Below are 26,674 nucleotides of genomic sequence, written 5' to 3'. Positions count from 1 at the left end.
CTTTATCTAAACTCCTCATGATTTTATGCACTTCTATCAAATCTCTTCTCAACCTCTCTGCTCGAAGGAGAACAACCCCAGCTTCTCCAGTCTGTCCACGTAACTGAAGTCCCTCATCCCTGGAAACATTCTAGTAAATCTCTTCTGCACCCTCTCTAAGGCCTTCATATCTTTCCTAAAGTGCGGTGCCCAGAATTGGACACAATACTCCAGTTGTGGCCAAACCAGTGTTTTATAAAGGTTCATCATAACTTCCTTGCTTTTGTACTCTTTGCCTCTATTTATAAAGCCCAGGATCCCATATGCTTTCTCAACCTGTCCTGCCACCTTCAAAGATTTGAGCACATATACTCCCAGGTCTCTCTGTTCCTGCACCCCTTTAGAATTGTACCATTTAGTTATATATTGCCTCTCCTCATTCTTCCTGCCAAAATGTATCACTTCGCACTTCTCTACAATAAATTTCATCTACCATGTGTCCGTCCATTCTACCAGCCTGCCTATGTCCTCTTGAAGTTTATCACTATCCTCCTCACTGTTTACTACACTTCCAAGTTTTGTGCCATCTGCAAATTTTGAAATTGTGCCCTGTACACGCAAGTCCAAGTCATTAATATTTATTAAAAAAAGCAGTGGTCCTAGTACCGACCCCCGGGGAACACCACTGTAAACCTTCCTGCAGTCCGAAAAACAACCGTTCACCACTACTCTCTGTTTCCTGTCACTTAGCCAATTTTGTATCCGTGCTGCCACTGCCCTTTTTATTCCATGGGCTTCAATTTTGCTGACAAGCCTATTATGTGGCATTTTATCAAACGCCTTTTGGAAGTTCATATACACTACATCAACCCTTCTGGTAGCGAGTTATTGGTGAAGATTTTTAAAAAGTCAAATTTTTAATTTTAATTTTTTTTCTTTTTCTGTCTCTTTTTTCTCTCTCTCTTAATCCAATCTTTCTTTCCCTCTGTTTATTTCTCATTCTGTATCTGATTTGACATTGAACTCACCCACTCTAATTCACCCTCCTTCTCAGTCCTTCCTCTGGTTATTTCTCAATCCTTAAATCTCATTGGTTAACAACAACAACAACTTGCATTTATATAGTGCCTTTAACGTAGTAAAATGTCCCAAGGCGCGTCACAGGAGCGTTATCATTAGGTCAGGTGACCAAAAGCTTGGTCAAAGAGCTAGCTTTAAGGAGCGTCTTAAAGGAGGAGAGAGAGGTAGAGAGGCAGAAAGGTTTAGGGAGGGAATTCCAGAGCTTAGAGCCTAGGTAGCTGAAGGCAGGGCCGCCAATGGTGGAGCGATTGAAATCGTGGATGCGCAAGAGGCAAGAATTGGAGAAGCGCAGAGATCTCGGAAGGTTGTAGGGCTAGAGGAGGTTACAGAGATAGGAAGGGGTGAGTCCATGGAGAGATTTCAAAACAAGGAAGAGAATTTTTAAATCGTTGCCGGACCGGGAGCCAATGTAGGTGAACTAGCACCACTTAAAGGCAACCCGCACCTCTTAAAGGGAAGGTGCAATGTGGCTGGAGGAAGTGGTGGAAGTCAATTGGGAAGTGAATCTGTGCTTCAATATAGTGCAGCATGGTGATGATGGGACCTCTGGAATTTTTAATGAGCAACAACTAAGCTGCTCAATGTTTGCGGGACTCTGATATTTGCAAAATATAAGATACGGTTCCGTACCTAGTCTAAACGGAGATCAGAGATCGCACACATAAAACACAGATTCAGGTCCTGTCTCTATGTTTACAAACTGTTGAGTTATTTTAAAACATCGAATAAAGGTTGCACACTACTGAAACCCACATCCTCCAATCTGCACGCTGGACCCCACCAATTTGCTGATCTGAGTTTTTACCGGGCCTGCGATTGAGCGTGCATCAAGGTTCTCAGATAATGCACCAGAGGCCTTGGGGAAAGAGGTGGACAGAAGGAGGGGCATCCTATATTCAAAGGGGGCAAGGTAAGAGGCCCTATAGACATATGCTCCTGAGGCAGTGGGAGGCAGTAGGAGACGAAGTCAATGCCAGGTGTATAGCACCACAAAATGGATGCAGTGCAGGAAGAAGTTCAATGCTTTGACGAGTGGTCAAGGTGAGTGAGGTCAACTGTCAAGTGGCATCTCATACCAACTGCACCACTAGCCACATCCACTGCTCCACACACTACATCCCCCATCACACACCTACCTACAAACCCTTTCAATCAGTACTCAATTCTTCCAATTAGATACCTCCTCTTACCCTCACACATTACCACTTTTGCAAGCTGCACACCCTCAATTCACAGGTCACACACACTGGCAGCTATTAAACCATGACAGGCACATCACCCAAACATCTTGCAGGACACGTCCTGATTTCTTGCAGGAGAAGGTGACACATAACAGGAGGCAGCAAGTGGCACTGACTCCATGGAACATGAACCTGCTGTCCTCTCTCAGGATGTCAGCATTCCTGTCTTACTCCTGCCACTCTGTCAGCTAGCCAGCCCACTCCCCGTGGAGTATTGAAACTTTGTTAGAGGAACATATGAAGATAGGAACAGGAGTAGGCTATTTAGCCCCTCAAGCCTGTTCCGCCATTCAATGAGATCATGGCTGATCTGTGACCTAACTCCATATCCCCGCCTTAGCCCCATTTCCCTTCATACAAAATCTATCAATCTCAGATTTAAAATTATCAGTTGCACTAGCATCAACTGCTGTTTGCAGAAGAGAGTTCCAAACTTCTACCACCCTTTGCATGTAGAAGCGTTTCCTAACTTCACTCCTGAAAGGCCTGGCTCTAATTTTTAGGCTGTGTCTCCTTGTCCTAGTATTCAAGTACAGGAGACCTCCAAAAATAGGTATAAATGCATCAGAAGCAACAATCCAGCAACTAACCTGTAAATCCTGCATGATCCCTTTAAATAGGACGGCCTCAACCGGGATCTTGGGTTCATGTCATGCTACACGTAACCCCACCAGCAAGGAAAAAAAAGTTATCTGTTTTTAATACAACTGGAAATTCTCTCTCTCTCTCTCTCTGCCTTTCGGGTCTCTTTCTCTCTGTCTGTGTAATTTGACACATTGTGTATTCAGCATACTGGGACCTACTGTTTTCCGTGGCTAACCTGTCTGAACACCAACGACACCTTTGATTGGTGTGATGGTGTCCCAGCCTAATATAAGATATGCGATTTGAGAACCTCTCATTCACTACTCACCTGACGAAGGAGATAATCTCCGAAAGCTTGTGATTTTAAAATAAAATTGTTGGACTATAACCTGGTGTTGAAAGATTCCTTACATTTGTCCACCCCAGTCCATCACCGGCATCTCCACATCTTAAATAGCACTGGTCGGGGGTCCTCTATACTGTTTAAGACCCGTCCGGCTGTGTGAGGTTAAGACAGTGCATTGGCTGGAGCGTTGAGTTCCAAAATCGCATCTGTCCCTTTAAATCAGCATTGCACACTGATCTACCACATATTCTCCCTACTTTACATGGTGCCGGCATTCCTTATCTGCACGTGCACGAATGCCTTTACCAATAACGCGTCCGGCGCACGTCACGCTAGAAGTGCGCGCACGTATTCCGGACGCCATTTTCGGAGTTTAGGAGTTTGCGTAGCCCCTACAAAACGGGCCCTTTTCTCAATTGATTTATTTTGCCTGAGTATTGAAAAAAAAATAAAGTTGCATATCATGTGTTGACGCAAAAGGAAGGAATGGCTTCCTATTGTGTTTTTGAGCAAAACTATAACTGTCCTTTTCCTCTTCACTCGGTACTTCAATAAGGAACAGGAAATCAAAGGCTGGTAGACACATTTTATAAATGTACTTTATTAAAGGGATATCCATCTCATGGAAAATGTTAGGCTAACAATTTTGGGAAGAAGACTCAGAAAGCCATGCGTCATTTTTACCATGATTGTGTCCTGTGGGAGTGGTGTGACGATATTGTTCAATGCGATTTACATTATTCATTGTGTGTTTGTAAATAGACTGACAAACGATTTCTTAAAAGACCTTTTCATAGAGATGATCTTTCTTTATATGAAGTTTCCTTTGGGAAGTCCATCTGCCCGAATGCAGGTGATGCCATTTAGAAGGCAGCAAATGCACATTAAGAAAATTATACAGGACTGATCTATTGACTCATTAGTGGCCTTACGAGCTGTACCACTATTACAATCATCAGGGACTTGCATAGAACTAATTTAAATTGGTTTCACCTCAGTTACAACAGCCCTTTCTAAACACATTATACTAAAGCAGACAAATTAAACCTAGTTCCTACTGCCATTGATTTAATTCAGCCTCTCTGTTACTACACATTTTTACAGAAGTCGAGCTACATAAGAACATAAGAAATAGGAACAGGAGTAGGCCATACGGCCCCTCGAGTCTGCTCCGCCATTCAGTAAAGTCATGGTTGATCTTCAACCTCAACTCCACTTTCTCGCCCTATCCTCATATCCCTTGATTCCCTTAGTGTCCAAATATCCAATGATCTCAGTCTTGAATATACTCAACAACTGAGCATCCACAGCCCTCTGGGGTAGAGAATTCCAAACATTCACAACCTTCTGAGTGAAGAAATGTTTCCTCATCTCAGTCCTAAATGGCCAACGCCTTATCTTAAGACTATGACCTCAAGTTCTAGACTCTCCAGCCAGGGGAATCAACCTTTCAGCATCTATCCTGTCAAGCTGTCTAAGAATTTTATACGTTTCAATGAGATCACCTCTCATTCTTCTAAACTCCAGAGAATATAGGCCCATTCTACTCAATCTCTCCTCAAAGGACAACCCTCTCATCCCACAAATCAATCTAGTGAACCTTCATTGCACCCTGTCTAAGGCAAGTATATCCTTCCTTAGGTAAGGAGACCAAAACTGTACACAGTGCTCCAGGTGTGGTCTCACCAAAGCCCTATACAATTGCAACAAGACTTCCTTACTCTTATACTCAAACCCCCTTGCAATAAAGGCTAATGTACCATTTGCCTTCCTAATTGCTTGCTGTAGCTGCATATTAAGTTTTTGTGATTTGTAAGAATATAAGAAATAGGAGCGGGAGTAGGCCATTTGGCCCCTCGAGCCTGCTCCGCCGTTTAATAAGATCAAGGCTGATCTTCGACCTCAACTCCACTTTCCCGCCTGGTCCCCATATCCTTTGATTCCCTTTGAGTCCAAAAATCAATGACTGAGCATCCACAGCCTTCTGGGGTAGAGAATTCCAAATATTCACAACCCTCTGAGTGAAGAAATTCCTCCTCATCTCAGTCCTCATGTCCGACCTCTTATTCTGAGACAATGTCCCCTAGTTCTAGACTCTCCAGCCTAGGGAAATATCCTCTCAGCATCTACCCTGTCAAGCCCTCTTACAACCTTAGGGGGGGGAAAAAATTGGATAAGGCCTATTTTCGGGCGTAGAAAGCTATTACCCTGCGTCTGATGGCCCGGACGCAGGCAGCACGTGAATATGGAGCTGCCTGCTAATTATCACGACAGCTCGAATGAGGAAGCCCGAAATGGGACATGCTCAGTGCATGTCATCGGCAGCCTGCACCTCTTAAAGGTGCAGGTGCACATTTTAAATGGGACATGCACAGTCCACTGGCGGAAGGATAGCAGGCCCGATGCTTCTCCGACGATGCACTGGAGACACTGGTGGAGGAGGCAGACAAAAGGAAGGGCAACATGTACCCGCAGGATGGCCGGAGCCCCTCCAGACTGCAGCTCCAGAGGCATTGGCAGGCTGTGACCCAGGAGGTGAACGCCAGGAGCATGGCACCACGCACGTGGGTGCAGTGCCGAAAGAAGTTCAATGATTTGATGAGTGAATGAAAATGTCAAGTGGCAACTGCACCTCTGCCCCATGCATCACATCCCCCGTCACCCACCCACCAACAAACACTGCCCATCCATACGCAATGCTGCACTTGGCATGCTGCATCTCGCCACACATAGTACCACACTTGCAAGCCACACAACCTCCACTCACAGGTCACACACACTGGCAGCTATTCGACCATGACAGGCACTTCACCCACACACCTTGCAGGATACCCACTGACACACTGCCCGCTATCTTGCAGGAGAAGGTGGCGCAAAACAGTCGGTAGCAGGAGAGACCTGAAGGAGGACAGGCACGCTTATACATCCTCACCCCTCTGGAGGAAACTGTGCTTCAGATCACTGGACGGGCCATCGCTGCAGCCGTGACAACATGGCGCGCTGGAGGTCCCAATGAAGGGAGTCTCTGCATATCTAATGCTCCTTCTCCTTTTCCACATCTCCCTCCTCCCATAATCTTTTCTAACTCACGTGCTGCAGATGGTGTCAGCACACACGTCTTACTCGCTCCTCTCCCCACTCCACAGCTCAACCTGTTTCCTTTTCTCATTGCAGATACCCAAGAATATGTGGCTGCACCATCCGAAGAGGAGGAGGAGGAGGGGGACACTGAAGTCAGGCCGTCACTCAATCTGACACTTGCTTCCACCAGCTCAGAGACCGACACTGTGCATCCTTTAATCTGCAAGTAGTCAGACACAGGGCACAAGTGGGCAGGAGCCAGGGTGGGGGGAACGGAAACCGCAGGTGCCAGCTCACCTGAGGGCTGGGTAGCTCAATAGTTCTGCTGCGGAGAAGTCAGATGAGGACTTCGATGGGCCAGGCGACAGAAGACGGCTGATGGGAGTACACCAACAAATGCTTGGGGCACTGAAAAGCCTGCACACAATGTCAAGGGGCATGGAGGAGTCCAGCTCCAACTTGGCACAGGGCTTTGTGCAGAGCTTGGAGCCCATCCTTTCCCACATGGAACAGCTGGTCACCTCCATCAGCACACCTGTGGAACCCACCATGATGCAGTGTCTGATGGCCGATGTTGTGGCTTCCATTGCAGCACAAACCAATGTCACCAAAGTTCTGCAAGCTACGGTTGCTGCTCAGACTGCTGCAATGGAAGCTCAGACTGCTACTATCGTGGCTCTGGGGGCCACTGTGGAACGGGGTTTCCAGGGCATCATGGCACTCCAGCAATCCTTTCTCCAGCTGATCACCAGGATTGCTGAGGCGCCGCCCGGGAGAGTGGCAGTGGCTCCATAGCAGTCAGACCTGCTGTCCTCTCTCAGGACAACAGCATTCCTGTTCCCATCCCTGCCACTCCACCAGTGCCCCTGTTTTTTTTTATTCGTTCATGGGATGTGGGCGTCGCTGGCGAGGCCGGCATTTATTGCCCATCCCTAATTGCCCTCGAGAAGGTGGTGGTGAGCCGCCTTCTTGAACCGCTGCAGTCCGTGTGGTGACGGTTTTCCCACAGTGCTGTTAGGAAGGGAGTTCCAGGATTTTGACCCAGTGACGATGAAGGAACGGCGATATATTTCCAAGTCGGGATGGTGTGTGACTTGGAGGGGAACGTGCAGGTGGTGTTGTTCCCATGTGCCTGCTGCTCTTGTCCTTCTAGGTGGTAGAGGTCGCGGGTTTGGGAGGTGCTGTCGAAGAAGCCTTGGCGAGTTGCTGCAGTGCCTATCAGCCAGCCAGGCCAGACTGCTGCAGCCCATACTGAGATGGTGCAGTCTGAAGCCGGTCCCTCCCAGCCCAGAGCTGCTCGAGGTCGTCCTCCAAGGCCATCTGCACACTCCTCCATTGAAGGCCAGCAGCCTCCCACCACCCATGCTCCAGCCACTGGGGATGCACCTCATAGGAGCACTAGGGTAGGTAAAGGCACACGAACAACAGGCATTAAGGCAATGTACAAGGGTGAATAGTTCCGTTCTGTTTCTATAATTTTATTTGTTAATTGATAAATGTGACTTTGAATTTGCATTTGATGGTGGCTTTTATTTGTGCAATGAACTGACGAGAAATCCAATATGCAATCAGTGGAGGGCGATTTGATTGTCTTGTGGGGGCAGAAAGATGGGGAATGCAGGACTGTTGGTGAGTTTGTGGATGTAGTTGACATAATTGATAGCGGGCACGGATCAGGCAAACACGCAGAGCCCTTGCAGATAAGGCGTGTGGTCCCTGTTGCACCCTTGCGTCTTCCTTCACTTCCTCCTCCGACTCCTCCCCCTCCACCTCCTCAGCCTCTTCCTCCTCCTTCTCCACCTCTGGCTCAGGGTCTTCTCCAATCATTGGGGGCAAAGGCTGGTCCCTCACGATGGCGAGTTTGTGCAGCGTGCAGCATACCACCACGAATCTGCCCACCCGCTCGGCGGAGAACTGCAGGGCTCCTCCAGACCGGTCCAGGCAGCGGAAGCGTTGTTTGAGGAGGCCTATGGTGTGCTCCACGACGTTGCATGTGGCAGCATGGCTCTCATTATAGGCCTGCTGTGCACCTGCGCGTGGGTTCCTGACCGGAGTCATGAGCCATGGCATGAGGGGATAGCCATTGTCACCCAGTAGCCAGCCTTTGACTTGCCGAGCTGGGTGAAAGACTGCCGCACAACAAAGGTGTTGTGACTGCTCCCAGGGTAGTGGGCATCGACCTCCATGATTTGATGCGTGTGGTCGCACACCATCTGCATGTTCAGGGACTGGAAGCCCTTTCAGTTGATGAAGACGGCCGAGTTGATGTGCGGGGCATGCAGGGAAATGTGTGTGCAGTCAATGGCACCCTGCACCATGGGGAAGCCAGCAATGTGAGCGAACCCCCGTGCTCGCTGAATCTGCTTGTCTCTGTCAAGAGGGAAGGTAATAAGCCTAGTCCTCATCTCGTACAGTGCGTCTGTGACCTCCCGTATGCAGCAGTGCACTGCATATTGCGAGATTTTGCACACGTTGCCAGCAGAGGCCTGAAATGCTCCTGAGCCGTAGAAATTCAGCGCCACGGTTACCTTCACAGCCACAGGCAATGCTCTCCTTGTCTCTGAGGCTGCAGTTGTGGCCGCACCAGCTAACTGATCTTGGTCACGGCCTCCTTGGTGAACCTCAGCCATCGGATGCAATCCTCCTCGCTCATGTTCAGGTAAGAGAATTGGTCCTGGAAGGCCCTCGTTGGACATGGCCTCCTGCTCAGTGCCCTGTGACTCCTCCTCTTCCCTCTCCTCGTAGCTTGACCTGCTGTGCGTGGCCTCTCTGTATGCTCCCAGTCATGTTCAGTGCCCAGCGGGAGCCCTAGCAGACCACCCATTGTTGCCAGGAATGTTGTTCAACCACGGTTGTAACTTGCCGAACTGAAAGGCAGTACCTGCCAAACCACTCTCAAATATACCCTAGCAACTCTCAGTAAGTATAGGGAGCTTCAAAAAACCTTCCTATTCCACCAGAGTGAAGCAACAATCCAGCAACTAACCTGCAACACCTGCATGGTCTCTGTAAATAGCGCTGGTGGGGGTTCCTCTAGGCACTCTAAGATATGTTCAGGTGCGCATGGTTAAGACTGTGCGCTGAGTTGAGCATCAAGGTCCAAAATGGTGTCTATCACTTTAAATCAGCGTTGTACACTGATTGTATGCATTTCTCCCTAGTTAACGTTCTGCCTGTGTTCGGTATTTGGGCATGCACTAATACCTATACCAAGATGGCGTCCGATGCATGTCACGCTGGAAACGTGCATGCGCAGCCAAGACGACATATTGCACTTCAGGAGGCCATGTAACGCTGAAACAACAGGCCCAATTTCTAGCCCCGAACGTTTCAATGAGATCATCTCCCATTCTTCTAAACTCCAAAGAGTATAGGCCCATTCTACTCAATCTTTCCTCATAGGACAAACCACTCATCCCAGGAATTAATCTAGTGAACCTTTGTTGCACTGCCTTTAAGGCAAGTATATCCTTCCTTAGGTAAAGAGACCAAAACTGCACACATAACTCCAGGTATGGTCTCACCAAAGCCCTGTCCAATTGCAGCAAGACTTCCTTACTCTTGTATTCCAACCACCTTACAATAAGGGCCAACATACCATTTGCCTTCCTAATTGCTTGCTGTACCGGCATGTTAACTTTCTGCGTTTCCTGAACAAGGACACCCATATCCCACTGAACACTGAACATTTCATAGTTTCTCACCATTTAAAAAATGTTCCTTTTTTCTATTTTTCCTACCAAAGTGAATAACCTCACCTTTCCCCACATTGTACTCCATCTGCCACCTTCTTGCCTATTGATATCCCTTTGCAGACTCTTTGCGTCCTCCTCATAGCTTACTTTCCCATCTAGCTTTGTACTGTCAACAAACATGGATACATTACACTCGGTCCCTTCACCCAAGTTATTAATATAGATTGTAAATAGCTGAGGCCCAAGCACCGATCCCTGCAGCACCCCACTGGTTACAACATGCCAGCCCAAAAATGACCCGTTTCTTCCTACTCTCTGTTTTCTGTCCATTAACCAATCCTCAATCCAAGCTAATATATTACCTCCAATCCCATGAGCCCTACTCTTGTGTAACAACCTTTTATATGGCACCTTATCGAATGCCTTTTGAAAATCCAAACATACTACATCCACTGGTTCCCCCTTATCTACCCTGTTAGCTACACCTTCAAAAAACTCTAATAGATTTGACAAACACGATTTCCCTTTCATAAAACCGTGTTGACTCTGCCTAATTATATTATGATTTTCTAAGTGCTCTTTTATTAGGTCCTTAATAATAGATTCGAGCATTTTCCATACTATCGATGTCAGGCTAACTGACTGATAGTTCCTTGTTTTTTCTCTCCCTCCTTTCTTGAATAGTGGGGTTACACTTGCTACCTTCCAATCCACGGGGACCGTTCTGGAATCTAGGGAATTCTGGAAAATCAAAACCAATGCATCCACTATCTCTGCAGCCACCTCTTTTAAAACCCTAGGATGTAGGCCATCAGTTCCAGGGGATTTGTCGGCTTTTAGTCCCACTAATTTTTCTAAAACTTTTTCTTTACTAATCTTAATTACTTTACTTTCCTCCCTCTCATTTGACCCTTGGTTCCCCACTATTTCAGGTATGTTTTTGTGTCTTCTACTGTAAAGACAGATATAAAATATTTATTTAACCTCTCTGTCATTTCCTTATTCTCCACTATAATTTCTCCTTTCTCTGCCTCTAAGGGACCCAAGATTACTTTCGCTAATCTCTTCCTTTTTATATACTTGTAGAAGCTCTTACAATCTGTTTTTATATTTCTTGCTAGTTTACTCTCATATTCAATTTTCTCCCTCTTTATCAATTTCCTGGTTATCCTTTGCTGATTTCTAAAACCCTCCCAATCTTCAGGCTTACTATTCTTTTTGGCAGCATTGTATGCCTCTTCTTTTAATTTAACACTATCCTTAACTTCTCTCGTTAGCCAAGGTTGGATCATTTTTCCGATGGAGTTTTTATTCCTCAAGGGTATATCTATTCATTGGGAATTACAAATTTCTTTAAAATGTTCACAATTGCTTATCTGCCGTCATATCTTTTAATCTAATTTCCCAATCTGCCTTAGCCAACTCGCCACTCATACCTACATAATTGGCCTTGTTTAAAGTTAAGACCCTAGTTTCGGACTTAACTATATCACTCTCAAACTCAATATGAAATTCTATCATATTATGATCACTCTTCCCCAGAGGAGTTCCCCAGGTTACAAGGACACACAAAGCCCTCTGACTACCAACATTTCCTAATCTCTCACCTTTTAAAAAATATTCTGCTTTTCTATTCTTCCTACCAAAGTGGATAATTTTATCTTCCCCACATTATACTCCATCTGCCACCTTCTCGACCACTCTCTTAACCTGTCTATGTCCCTTTGCATCCTCCTTGCGTCTTCCTCACAGCTTCTTTTTCCACCCAGCTTTGTGTCATCAGCAAACTTGGATACATTACACTCGATCCCCTCATCTAAGTCATTGATATATATTGTAAACAGCTGGGGCCCAAGCACTGATCCTTGCGGCACCCGACTAGCTACAACCTTCCAGCCCGAAAATTACCCATTTATTCGTACTCTCTGTTTTCTATCTATTAACCAATCCTCATTCCATGCTAATATATTACCCCCAATCCCATGAGCTCTAATCTTCTGTAACAACCTCTTGTGTGGCACCTTATCGAATGCCTTTTAAAATTCCAAATATGCCATATCCACTGGTTCCCCTTTATCTACCCTGCTAATTACACCCTCAAAAAACTCGAATAGATTTGTCAAATATGATTTTTACTAAGTGCCCTTAATAATAGATTGCAGCATTTTCCCGACTATTCATGTCAGGCTAACTGGCCTGCAGTTCCCTGTTTTCTCTCTCCCTCCTTTCTTGAATAGCAAGGTTACATTCACTACCTTCCAATCCACTGGGACCATTCTAGAATGTAAGGAATTCTGGAAGATCAGTACCAATGCATCCACTATCTCTGCAGCCACCTCTTTTAAAACCCTAGGATATAGGCCATCAGGTCCTGGGGATTTGTCGGCTTTTAGTCCCATTAATTTCTCCAGTATTTTTTCTTTACTAATCTTAATTACTTTAAGCTCCTCATTCTCAGTGAACCCTTGGTTCCCCACTATTTCCGGTGTTTTTTGTGTCTTCTACTGTGAAGACAGATAAAAAATATTTGTTTAATGTCCCTGCCATTTTCTTATTCCCCATTATAATTTTTCCTGTCTCTGCCTCTAAGGGACCCACATTTAATGTGTAGGAAAGAATTCGAAATTAAAAAGTTGAGGTCCAAATAGTGGGGAGCCTAATTTAGACCAGTCAGATCCACTTGAATTTTGTTGAGTTAAATTCATGGTGGCTGGAGAGAAGTGAATGGATTGGTCAAGCCTTGGGCTGCAGGACAAAATGTTCTGACGAGGGACACCAGTGGGGAGTAAAACGAGAATAGAAATGAATCAAAGATTTCAATGAAAAAAAAACGTAATTTCAACACAGTACTCAACAGCCTTGAGTATAATTTTTCATTCTTCTGTCTGCAACAGCTAGACACATGTTATGTAGAGGATACTGAAAGCCTCCTGTGAAAACACACAAGTGCATTGTAGTCAATCTCATGAATGGAAATGAAAACCACATTTCGCTCGGAGGCATTCAGTATTCCAGGTAGTTTTAAAAATTAACTATTTCATGATGTTTTAGGCACTGAAATCAGAGGAAATTATGACTTGATGACATTGAGCAGGGGGTAATTAAAAATCTATATCAACGCCTATGTGACTAATTACAGAGGTAATCTCTTCAAAGTTCTGAAATGTTTGAACAATCAAAGAATTGACCTGTGGGGAACTGTGCAGGGCAGTTGACTACACACCAGCCTGTCACCTCAGGGCCAAATGCAGTTCAGCCAGTGAGTTGAAAAGTTTGTTTGCCTGTTGGGTGCAAGAGTCCTATGCAACATGAATGAAGCAGTCTCAACGCAAGTCTTAGGCCTTCTGCACAAAATTGCCCTTAGTTAATCACTTAGGGGTAAAAATGCCCCCAAATTGTGATATGCTGGGAGTGCATATCACAGCATTGCACATTCCCAGCTACAATTTCCTACCCATTAACTCAATGGAAGGAAAATCTCAGGCTACAAGGGAACAATTTTGCAACACATGCTCCCAGCACACAACACAGAGCAGCACATTTGGAATTTTTACCATTAAATCGGCAGTCTCATTCAGAGAGGAAGGATGGTCAGTTTGGGAAATTGAAACTGTCACACTTTTGCAATAGGGATGCCCTTCTGAGGCTAGGGCTGAGGCACATCGTTGATGCAGAATAGAGGGAGCTTTACTCTGCATATAGCTGGATTAAATGCTGACACTGGGTACCTGAAATGGGAAAGTGCTCCATTTCCCAGTATAAACATCCCTCACATGAAATTCACTAAAAAAAAATGGCCTCTCAGAGCAGCATCAACAATGTAATTTAAACCAGGTTTGAAAGGGCTATATAGTACTGGTAAAATAGCTTGGAAATGGGACTGACAGTAACAGCTGCACTAATGGGTAAATTTCAATTGTATGCTCCTGGAGCAGAGCAGAGCCTGCTTGAGTTCACAGCGGGAAATTGCATGTGCACAACTCATGAAATCCGGGGGTTGCCTGCATGAGATTTTCCTGATATTTGCTCCTGATGCACAATCCGATAATTTGCCCTTTGTCCAATGGTTTCAAATGCTAAAGATTCCAAACAACAGTGGTCCTGAAAGAATTAAGTGTGATGAGTGGCAAAGACCAGGTGATGCTGCCTATGTCAAATCCTCTGAGAACTTTTATGTTTCCTTTGAACATGGCCCGCAGTATATATACAGTGACATTTGCCTTTTCTTTTATTATAAGTCCCTAGGCGTATATAATGATATTTTTCTTTATTTGCTGTCTTCCTTGCATTGGCTGTGCATTTAATCTTTGTGGAAAACTTAATACAAATTCTTAGTCAGAAAAAAAACCTGAAATTACAATGGAAAACCGGTTAACTTGCCAAGACACTATTAATGTGACAAATGCACAGGAATACCAGGAAAGGGTTTTTGTACTAAACTTTGTAATCCATAAACCATTTTGCTCACAGTGCTCTACAACTGCTGTGCTGATAATGTCAGAGAGCATCCACATTCATTCTGGAACCACAACATCCGGATCAAACAGATGAGATCGTTGAGAACCTGACACCCAGTCAAGTCTTTATGACGTCACCCTAGGGCTCTCTTCAATTACTCATTGGACCTCTGGTGCGATTTGTTTTCCCCCCGATGTGTTTAAATAATTTAGCGTGGCTCAGCATTATATACAGACCAAACAGATGGCAACGGGCCAATGCCAAGGTCATCTTGAATAATAAAAGATGTCCTTCTCCGCCACAATAATCCCATTCAATTAGCTGGGATACTGAGGTGCTAAGTGTAACTACTGGTTAGTGATGGCATAAGTTGCCTTTGCTCTCGAAAGATCGTTAACACTCTCGCTCTCCATCCCTAGGTCCTGCTTCAATTTATTCAATTCTGTTGAGGTGATATTTTCATTATACGTATTGAAATACACAGGTGATTTTTCTTTCCAAACTTTATCCTTTAAGAGGAGGCTAGTGAATTTGACAGCAGTGAACTGATAGCGATAGGGGCATCCTGGGTACATTTTTCAAGACCAGGCTGGTGGACAAGTAGCTCAACCATCACAAGTGCATATGGCTGGCATGTTACCACGTCATCTTCCCTGACTAGGAACATTTAGGCTAATACATACGTCTGTAAAACAGTGGATAGTGTCCCTTTAAAACTCCCTTCCTGCCAGCTCAACTCATTCTAACTCTACTTCAGTGTCACAATGTAAAATACGCATGCTTCTTGTCACATAATACAGAACCACAAGGAAATTATACTGGCCACAATGTCAGTGGTAACAGAAGTCACAGCTCCAAAAGTAAGGCTCCAACAAAAATGAGAAAAAGTGATTTCCATTTATAAAGTGCCTTATATCTCTTAGAAACAGAGATTTTAAGAAAGGCCTGCCCCGCAAATAAAGACTTGAATATATAAAGTGCCCTTTAACGTCTCTCAGAAACATCCCACAGTGCTTCACATACAATGAATTACTTTGAAGTGCAGTGATTGCTATTACATCCATAAACCTAGTAACTTCCTCAAAAAATCCAGTTAGATTGTTATGATATGTCTTTCATTTCCAGCAAGCCATGTTGAGAGTATCTAATAACCCCTTCTCTGTCCAGCTGGTCAAGCAGAGTATCTCTAATGATCCCTTGTAGCAATTTTCTCATTATTGCACAAATTCTTTATTTCATATTCAAATACACATGGTATAATGGCAAAATCTACAACGTTTTGCCTTGGGTATTTTTCTGCCTCATGGACAATGCCTGATGGCATGTGGGTTCCCTAATGGGGATCTCGGTAGCATTGCAGGAAAGGCATGCTGATTGATACACAGGGAATACAGCAAGAAGAAAGAAAGCTACAGTGAAAATTGCTGTGAACTTTCACAAATTTGGTGACACTTTGCTGGGCCAGCCCTAAATGTGTAGTTCAATAGATTCAGGCTATGGGCTATGTGTTGTATGTATTGGTTACAACCAGCAGCAGCAGTAGAAGAACAGAACTTGTACATCAAACCTCAGACAGCAAAATACACAATGTTAAAATAGATTCCATTTCTATTATCGTACAACACAAATTAAAACTACATTTCTGGATTCTTCAGCTATCCACTGTTCAGTTTACAAACTCTAAAGCTCTCAATTATTATTGCGGAAGGAGTTTGGAGTTTCAGACTGCCAATTATACAGAACAGCATATTATAAGGAATCTGCAAGTTAAAATTGCTGTACCCTGTGCCAACTTACTAAAGAGGAAGCAATTAGCTTCACTGATGGCTAAATGGATAAAGGCGCTATTTTGGGTGGCACAGAGCAGAAGGTTCCAGCTTCAGTTCTCGGTCTGTACTGAATTTGTCATCTCAGCCAGGGTAGTAGTTAGAATCATAGAAAGTTACAGCACAGAGAAATCCATTTAGCCCTTCAAATATAAACCAATGCTTTTCTCCACATGAACCACATAGTCTAACCCCACTCTCCTGCTCGCTCAAAATACCCTTTGATATTACTCTTTCTCAAGAAACTTGTAAAATTTAAGATGGTGGAAGTTTGGCGGAAACCCCGTTTAGGCGCATAAATGTGGTCCCCACCAAACTTCAACCGAGGTAGAGCAGGAAAAGCTCCAATAAAATCCCGATATATCTGTACTTTTACTAGTATCTCAGTTGTCCTTGCTTTATACTTTAGAAATATTGGTTAAAGGCAGCTTAGGAACACGTATTTTGTACAGAACTCCCATTTCATTGCACCATGACATCCCATTGAAGCAATGTCATGATGGGTATATACATATATGATTTGTGGAATGAATGGGCTTGACATGCCAAATGGACTTTCATTGTGCTTTGTTATATTCATAACAATGGTTTGGAAAGGAGAGTATGAGGAAGATAGGAGGAGCGAAAGTTGGTCTTTGACCCATCGCCATCTGCCCTTGGGGGGAATGTGTGGGAATTAGGGGGGAATGGATGGAAGGTTAAGGCTGAGGTGAGTGACAGCAGATCAAGGGGAGGGGAAGATACAGTGGTTGAGTGGGCAGTTCAAAAAAGGAGTATGGGTAGTGATAGGAATGAGGAGGTGGTAGGAAGAGGAATGGATAGTGGGAAGTTGAAGGGTTAAGGTATGAGATGAAAGTGAGGGGGTGGGGGAAAACATGACTGATTGAAGAAGTGGATGGACATTTTCCCTGCATTCCCACCCAAGATGTAGCCTGCAGCCAGTAATGCTCCTTTCCCTGCCATACCAACAACCACCTCGCACCCAAAGTAAAGAAGAAAAAGACAAGAGAGGGTCATTTTCATTTTTCGCACAAGCGGCAAATTGATATTTGTGGATCGGCTGCCCATTATGCACCCTGCTGATTTTCCTTTCCACTCACTTCCTGTCAACTTTTTCCATTATAAATTGCTGTATCCACATTTATAATGGAAATTGCCTATGTAAATTTGTCATGCTGTAATGCATACCCTCCCCTCACTGGAGGCATGCAGTGCAGGGAGGGTGTAATTGCAGCATAACAAGTTTACATCAGCAGTTACCATTATAAATGTGGACATAAGAATTTAGAATGGGATTATAAAATTAAGGACAGAATGTATGTCTTTAAAATGGGAATTGAACTACATCAGTGTGCTTTGGTCCAAATATCCCCAGGCTCTGACACTACTTGACCTGAAGCCTACACACGGTCTTGACTCTCTGTGTGCAACGTCACAAGTGACTGACTAGTTGGGGCTATTTTTACCTGCTTTGTACCGTCCCCGACTTCAGTTCTAAAATATAGCTTCAGTTCTTTGAGACATAAGCCTTGTGATGAAAAAATCAGAGGTTATTCTCACCTCAGTGGGCTATGTATATCGTTCAAGTCTGAATTTGGGAAGAAACAAGAAAAATCCAAACAGACCCAAATTTGCCTTGTTTTAATTGCTTTGAATTTGAATGAAAATATGACACACAGCCCTAAGAATAAATAAGATATGTTGCCTTCTTAGGGAGGGTTATGGGTAAGTTCACGCCTTAGAGTCATGAGGCACGGTGTACACCATAAAAGAGCCATGATTATTACTGAGATATGTTTATGGTGCCAGAGATAATTTAATCCCATATATTAGTAGTCTACTGTTGTATTGTGATCCTTCTGCTAGTGCTTTGACTTTAATGACCTTTCTTTCAAATACATGATCAAAATGACCTTACATGTGCATGAGATGGGGTGCTGATATCACCAGGAACACTGTATTTCCCAGAGGAGATTGTCTTAAAAGAGCATCTTGCAAGAGAAAACTGACCCTTTAAGTGATATTTCACTGGTATGAATGATAGTTTCTAATTTAAATTCTGTGGCTCATATTGAAAGCAATGCTTTATTTTGTTTGGCAGCAATTATTTAAGCATTAATGGACATGTCTGTACGCTGTCTTCCAAATTGAGCACGGGCCGAGCAACTGAAGGACAAGACCAAAGGTCTAGTCCGTCAATCATCCAGGTTATCCTCAATTGGAAGAGGCAGTATTACATAGAATTACATAGAATGTACAGCAAAGAAACAGGCCATTTGGCCCAACAGGTCAATGTCGGTGTTTATGCTCCACACGAGCCTCCTCCCTCCCTACTTCATCCAACCCTAGTAACATATCCTTCTATTCCTTTCTCCCTCATGTGTTTATCTAGCTTAAATGAATCTACGCTAATCACCTCAATTACTCCTTGTGATCCTATTTGATTTATTGGTGACTATCTTATGGCCCCTACTTCTGGTCTCCCCTGCAAGTAGAAACATCTTCTTTACGTCTACCCTATCAAACCATTTCACAATCTTAAACACCTCTATCAGGTCACCCCTCAGTCTTCTCTTTTCTAGGGAAAAGAGTTCCAGCCTGCTCAATCTATCCTGATAGGTATAACCTCTCAGTTCTGGTATCATCCTAGTAAATCTTTTTTGAACCTTCTCCAGTGCATCTATAACCTTTATATAATATGGAGACCAGAACTGTTCAAGTACTCCACGTGTGGTCTAACCAATGTTCTATACAACTTTAACATAACTTCTCTGCTTTTCAATTCTGTCCCTCTAGAAATGAACCCCAGTGCTCGGCCTTATTAACCTGCATCGCTACTTTTACTGATTTGTGTATCTGTACCCCCAGGTCCCTCTGCTCCTCTACCCCATTTCAGCTTTTATTTTCCAAGGCCTCCTTATTCTTCCTACCAAAATGTAGTATCACACACTTAGCTATATTTAAATTCATTTGCCAATTACATGCCCATTCTGCAAGTTTATTAATAACATCCTGTATTTTGTCACAGTCCTTCTCAGTATTAACTTTAACCCCCAATTTGGTGTCGTCCGCAAATTTTGAAAATGTACTTCCGATTCCCAAGTCCAAGTTTATGTAAATGGTGAACAACAGTGGTCCCAGCTCTGATTCTGTGGAACACCACTTCCCACTACACACATTGTCCATTACTCAGTTTCAGTCTTTGGAATTTAATTCCATTATTTGTTTAACTTAACACATAATGATTCCCTCCTGTAACACCCCCACAAACTATAGTTGAGTCCAATATGACATCACGACAGCTTGCATTTTATGACATTCCTAATCAAGCTGAACTGTCCTCCTTCAGAAATTGAGCATGTGCTTCTGGCAATTAGCACTACTCAAGTGCGGTGTGATTATATTAAATTTAGTTTATAGACTATTATCATACTCCGGGGCTAGAATCCTGACTAGCTAAAATTTGGTTACTTAAAATTAATCAGTTTTCACTACAAGAAAGTAAACTGCAATGAATAATTTGTAGCACCAAAAGAAAGGCTAGTGGGTTCTCAAATGCTGAGTGATCTGTGTGACAGAAGCTGTAGTTAATTCAGAGGTAACTGACAGCAGTGACAGTAGTCAAGGCATAATAGAGTGCTTAAAATAATGCTGTGATTTTTTTAATTGAATACTGCTGAAGTTAATATGACCGCTGGTGCGTCAGACTTGGAGTTCCCTCAGTACTGAGCCCCCAGGCTTTATGAATTTCAACTCCTCCAACACTTATAATATTTTAATACTGTGTGGGCTAAACACTGAAATTAGCTATTAACATTTTGTACTTTTAGCAGTCCCTAACACTGCACTATCAATACTCTGTAGTCTGCTATTGATTGTAACAACCTGCCTATTATTCTGCCACAATCCAGCTCCAGACTGTGACTACTTACACATTTGGGTAGAAATAAACAAAGCAACTTATTTTCAACATGAAAATCGGTTACAATGTCTTTAAACAATAACATTTTTTAATATTGGGTTTCATTTATCTGATAGGATCTCAGCCCTTCTAGAACCCTTTTTGGCTCTCCATTCTATATTGATAATTCAATTTCATCCTTAATAATAGCATTCCCCTCTGAAAATCTACTTACTGGGTCCTCACCTCTTCACTGCTGCTTTCACACAGGCCTCCACTGAAAAACTGCCTGAGCCACAGAAGAAAGCACTCAAACAGAAGAGCGTGGTTCAATTAATGTGCTTATGATTGCTTAAAACCAAACATTGCCTTAACTCTTTGAGAACTGCAACAGCATTTCTGTGAAGCTCAAAATCACCAGCTTGAACCAAGAATACTTTGAATTAGGTATATCCAGCAGTTTGTCATATTCCTCAAGTTCTTCTTGGCAGTATTGATAATTAGAAACATGTAAAAAATGATTTTGACTAAGGTTCGCATGAAAAGATAGCTTTGCATACATTAAAAGTTTTAAAGGCCTCTTGGTCTATAAAGTAAAATTAGTGAACAATCAGGCCATGAATCTATCTTCATGGTAACAATGAGCCACAATTGTAATTGTATCTGACTACTTAGATCGCAATGCCTATGAAACTAACACTTGCAGCACTAGTTTCATTTGACACTTCCCCAAACTCTCTTGGTAGAAATGACTGAAATTCAGATACTGTAACATCATTTTATAAAAAACAGAAGTACTCAATTAAAAAAATTCCATCCAATAACTCCAAAAATTAAAGATGATATTCATGAATACTTGGTAGTGCAATAGGTTTTTGCACTCATGGGACCTGGTTTGAATCTAGCCCAAACTGTTGAGACGAAAACCTCCTCGGTCTGATGGCTGTAAGATTCTTATGAGCATACTTTAGCAGTCTCAACCCAGTTTACAGTGGGTGTGAATCCATACCACCTAATGAAGATGGCTGCTGTGACAAATATTCACACTAATACAGTGCTGGGGAAGCGGGGGAGGTGCTTGGCTGAGGTTGAGGTTAAGGTATATTGTTGAAGCAGAGTCCAGGAAGCTTTACTTTGTATCCATTCCATATGTACCTGATCTGTGTGCCCAATGCTGATATTGGGTACAAAATTTGGGGGTAAAAACCCTCTCCTCAGTACTAACATCGTGTTCCATTTAACGAACACAAATTAACCAGCAATTTAGAAAAATAGTCGAAACAAAATGGCACTGAAGTGGTCTTTAGAATTCATTGTGCTAAATCAAATCCATTTCTATTTCTCATGTGCAGAAGCAATAACGTGAACAACTCCAATTATAGTGCCCATTCTCACTCAAAACAATTGAAACTGAGAGTGAATTTCCATTGAAAATAATGGAAATTCTTCAATAGTATGAGTGCGAAATGGTTATCTCCACCATCTTTAAGTGAAACAATCAAGGAGAAAAAACTGCTCCAGTCTTTGAGTAGCAACGTCATAAATGCACTTAAAAGCATTTACAATTTTACTACACATAGACTATTCTTCCCTCCAGGTTCCTATACGTTCATGGATAGGTGCGTATAATAAGCTGTTTTGCTGGAAAATATTCCTTTTGATGTGTTATAATTGCTACAATGCAAGTTCTCCTTTCATTGGGGAATAATGCAAGAACACAGCCGGATGGATTTCTAAATTGACTATCAGTCACTTCAGTGATCCCAAGAGTAATATTCTATCTCAATTTCCCACAAAAGTGGTCTTTGTACTTTACATTTATTTCACCCAAGTCCATTTTCAGTCAATTAAATTTGAGATTTAAGCCTGAAGGTATGATACAACTTTAAATGCTTTAATATTACAGTCAGGCCTGTGAAATATGAGACCTCTTATCATAGCCTCAACATGTGCCCAATTTATAGTTATGGGAATTGTATAAGAATTGCATGGGGGCATTCTATATTTTACATCCTATACCATATTTATCTGAATGAGATTATAAATCAGATAAACCACTGAAGAAAAAAAAGTAAAAAAAAGGTTTTACCATGGTTGATGCTTTTGGTGTCAGAGCGACTGATATTTGAATTAATGTTGATGAACATGCCACTTACAGAGCTTGAAGAAAAGACCGTATGGCTGCATTCTTAGTGCTATCATCCTGATTAATAGAGTTTAGTTTGAATATGTCTCTATGCGCACTTAGCAGAATACAGCTAATGATGTTCTTCCAGAAAGACAAGAGCTGTGCCAACAAAGAAGCCTCTATAATTCCATACTAATAATGCCTAGGGGTGCTGAATAAGCAGCATATTTTCCAGTCTTATATTCTATGTGGTCAAAGGTTATCTATGGGACTTTTTCATTAGGTATGACATCTTTATCTGTAAGCCTATTTCTTGTGCAAAAAATAACCCAATCTTTAATTTTATTAATAATGAGCAACGCCTTTTTCATTGTTGATAAAAATGGTCCGATCACCTATTTTATGTCATTATTTAATGGAGGTCACTCATTTGTACTGCTCTTCTGGTCAAACATTTAATTCTTGGTCAGGTAGAGGTGAAAAATATGAGTACCACTCACTGAGGAGCCTGCAATTACCTAAGGCCTGTTATTTACATAGTAACCATCAGACTTTCTGTGCCAGAAAGAAAATCTCTGAATTATTGGGTGTTCCCCTATAGCTCTGTTAACAAATGCATTGTGTGATATGGTAATCAGCAATATAGACCAGGAAGGATGTCGGTTCAATGCTGAGGTAGCTGATCTCAGGGTTCCAGCTCCAGATCACTGTCCAATGACCTCCCCCCAGTGGTGCACATATTTGGATGCTGGACGTGACAGTTTTCAAGCTTGACCGTGGTGCCGACCTGCAGCCGAAGAGTTTACTTACACTCACTCCCAAGACTTCCACATAAAGAATGGCCATTTAAATGAAATACCAGAGAACCATTGTCTTCAGGAGACAGGAGAATAAAAGGGGGAAAAAGACAACAGACAGCGGAATGCAAATTGAGAACAACCCAAGACCAGTTTTTCATTCAGGGTATTGTACTACAGGTTTGTGAATTTGAAGTTACAAAGTTACAAGAGGTTGGTAGTGTTGTAGTTTGGTATGCTGCAGCATTAAAGAGCAGCACCATGGAAATGTGGAACACATGTTCAAAACTTTCTACTCTGCTGAATTCCTGATGTCAGTCATGCCACTGTGGGGTAAGGGCCTGTTGCGTCATACAAGCTAGGAGGGAAAATCAGAGGGAGGCACATCCTTGGGCCACTCTACTCTGTTTTTGACATTGGCAGATACCTGGGAGCAAGTTACCTGCCACCACGAATCAGCATTAATGCCATGCTGCAGAGTGCTAATACTATTTAGTGACATACAAGCAAGATACTCAATTTTGATTTACCTCTACTCAGTGACAGAGTTTTACACTGTCTGCTATGAAAAAGTAAATGCACCAGCAAATTATTGTTAACAGGGCACAAATTGTGTCATTAACATTGTTTTATGATTGTTACAGTGATACACAGGTCATTCTAATAAATTATAGAAACACTGAAAAGAAAACATGCTGACCCTTTTGCTTGATAGGATTAAAGTACCCAGAGGCCTTCACCTTGTTTGTCCCTCCCTCCCCCATCCCAGTCACTCAGTCAGGAAAGAGATCGTCCTATAAGCACATGGCACTTTATGGCCATTCCTCCTCCCACTCCAGAAATGTAAGGATGATGGCAGCATGATTTTTTCACCCAGAAATATCGTCTACTTACCGCCTTGGAATACAAACTACAATTGTCATGTTGTGGCACTCAGAAAAGTAATCTTAGCAGAGAGTTATTGACAGTAATTATAGCAATAGGAAAATCGTGCTCTTTACATATACCAAACCCAGAACTCTCAATAGTGCTTCATATTACAACGAATAAAGCAGTATTACTGCATCAATTCCAATGTGTGATGGCAAGTTCAGGAATCTCAAGGCCAGTGCCATTTCAAAAAGATACAATAACCACACTTCTCCAAATTCAGCTCTGACAATTATGTCTGATAAATCAAAACGTATTAGTCTATCATTATATTCTACACAAGATTCTTCAGTAGATCCTCTCTGCTAACTTTTATGTTCTGTAGCATACCCGGTTCAGCGCCTAACTACATTAAAACTGCACCATAGAACAGATTAAGTGCAAAACAGTTTACAAGCTCGAGAAAACACTGCGGATGCTCCGAGCTGCCCTGAAAAGTCACTCGGAGATTGCTGGCTGCTATTTAGCAGCCGAATGTTCAAGCTGGCGTTCGTTTGCCAGAGACAACTGTAGTTCGGCAGTATCACCTCGCAGGCTGTTACTTCACTCCCAAATACAAATAGATTTGGGACGTTGAATGCAACTTGCAGTCTCATTGTCTGAATATCCGATCGGGGCAAGAAATAAAGAGGTGCATAAAAAACAGAAATGATATGAAAGGCGGATCCTCCTAAAGGATAAATCTGTGTTAGGTGACCAAATCCTAATGCAGTTTGTAGAAACAGAACCCGCTCTAATAAGGGGCTGAACTCCAAGTGACCCGTCAGTTTGCCATTATTTATCAAACTTTGGATCACAAACATGAATTGAATCTGTAAATCCTGTAAACTTTGAAAGGGACCGGGAGCCAAAAGTGGGAGAGAACGGGATTTGACCCGCCAACTAACTGAGTCAGTAAAATCAAGGGGTTCGTTAGAGAGCCAATAAAGTTTACAGAGTTAAAATCATCATCGTTACGTATATGGTAATAGCAATTGGTCTCTCTATAGTCTTTAATCTATAATCAAGCAATCTTTAGAAATATGAGAAAGGCGGATCAAGTAATAATACAATGGTCTTTTGCTCGGGATATAGTGCTCGTTTCCCCAGTTATTTGAAGTGACTCAGGGAGACTCCGACTGGAAGCATGTGATAGCCCCAGAGTAATGCCCACAATAAGACATGGGCTAAGAAAGGGGCGAGGAGGGTTAAAGGCGGATTGTAGCACAGTCTTGGCTCAAAGATGCGACTCTACCTTAAGCAGAAAGTATCCCGTCCTCAAACACGTTTATTCTCATGGCAGGGTAATGAATAATAGATCAACAACAAAACCCCTTCACACAACTGCTCAAGAAAGCGGCATTCACCAAGTCATCGGATAAGGTTCTTTGACTTGAAAAAAATCCCTGCGATCACTTAAGTCCTTTCATGCCGTGAGACTGCACCATCACCTTCGTTTTTTATGTGTCTAGGATTTATAATAAACTGAATATCGTTCTACTGAAATTAAAACTGTTTAAAATATATATATAAAAGGAATCTTTTTTGGTTCGCATTTAAAGGAATACAAATATTTTACAATTTTCTAAGCAGCCGCATACACACATGATTTTGTAAGCTGTATAATCATGTTTGGGTTGTTACTTCAGTAATTTCTAGAGATCTTAGTGTGTGTCGTACGGTATCGGAGCGTCAGCGAATTCAAATGCAAATACTGGAACAGGAATATTACTAATACGGAAAAAGAAGTCTTGCAAACTTACCTCCACGCTGAAGGGCTGCTCCTCGCCGCAAACGGAACAAATAATCCAAAGCAAGGTTTGCAAATAAAACGCTCCAGAATATACACATGCAAGTTGTCTTCCTTTGTACAATGTGGCTAAAGGCTTAGTGAACCCGTTTGCCATCTTTCAGGGAAAGAGTCGCTCATTTGTAAGGGAGCTGTCTGTGGCTGGAGACAGAGCCAGACTGTGAATAAGAGGAAGAGAGGGAGCTGTGCAGAGCCGGGGCTGTTCTGTGCTGCGGATCGCTCCTGAGCAATTTCACTGGCTGCAGCCACTCAGCTTGAGTGTAACAGTCCAGAGAGCCTCCAGCGAGTATGCGCACTGACTAACAAACTACCCTGTACAACTGGCCCAGTCCTCCCACACTACTATATCACGGTGAAAACCGAGAGAGCAGAGGCTGACACAGGCAATCTTCGTTCATTATGCAGGCATTGTGTTTATTTATTTATCTGTCTCATTGGCAGGGAAGATAGACAAAGATATCCAGATTAGTGTAAACGCAATGTCTTTCCCCTGTGTTCTGGTGGTTAAAGAATGTTTTATGTTACGTTAGTACAGCAAATGCTATGCTGAATTCTCCTCTATGTGGAGAATATCTATGTAATTCCTAGCAATGTTTTTGATATCAGTGACCATTCAGTGGAGCCAATTAAAAACTCAACTCTTGTATCACTCACTGTGACTAAAGTACACTGAGATTTTATCACACTGAGAATTTGTCCCATTGTCCTCCTTATATTGAGTTCCCAATCTCAGCCGTGATACTATAGAGTGGCGCCAAACATTACCCTTTCTATGGCGTTACAGAAGGAGGTAAAATTGGAAGAAAAATCATTCTGGGACCATTGAAATCAAATTAGG

At 42.8% G+C, this 26,674-nt stretch overlaps 1 protein-coding gene across 1 annotated transcript in view; it reads right to left on the bottom strand.

Annotated features, from left to right (window-relative positions):
• Nucleotides 1-26,077, bottom strand: part of LOC137313352 (matrix metalloproteinase-16-like) — a 200,226-nt gene extending 174,149 nt beyond the window's left edge. Inside the window, exon 1 of the mRNA XM_067979480.1 lies at nucleotides 25,790-26,077. Within this exon, the coding sequence (XP_067835581.1) occupies nucleotides 25,790-25,933 (144 nt within the window). The 5' untranslated portion in view covers nucleotides 25,934-26,077. The remainder of the gene's footprint in view (nucleotides 1-25,789) is intronic.
• Between the last annotated feature and the right edge of the window lie 597 nt (nucleotides 26,078-26,674).

The sequence above is a fragment of the Heptranchias perlo genome, chromosome 3, assembly GCF_035084215.1.
Source record: "Heptranchias perlo isolate sHepPer1 chromosome 3, sHepPer1.hap1, whole genome shotgun sequence".
NCBI classification, from domain to species: domain Eukaryota; kingdom Metazoa; phylum Chordata; class Chondrichthyes; order Hexanchiformes; family Hexanchidae; genus Heptranchias; species Heptranchias perlo.
The sequence above is the reverse complement of the archived record's forward strand: the minus strand, read 5'-3'. Positions and strand labels throughout refer to the sequence as shown.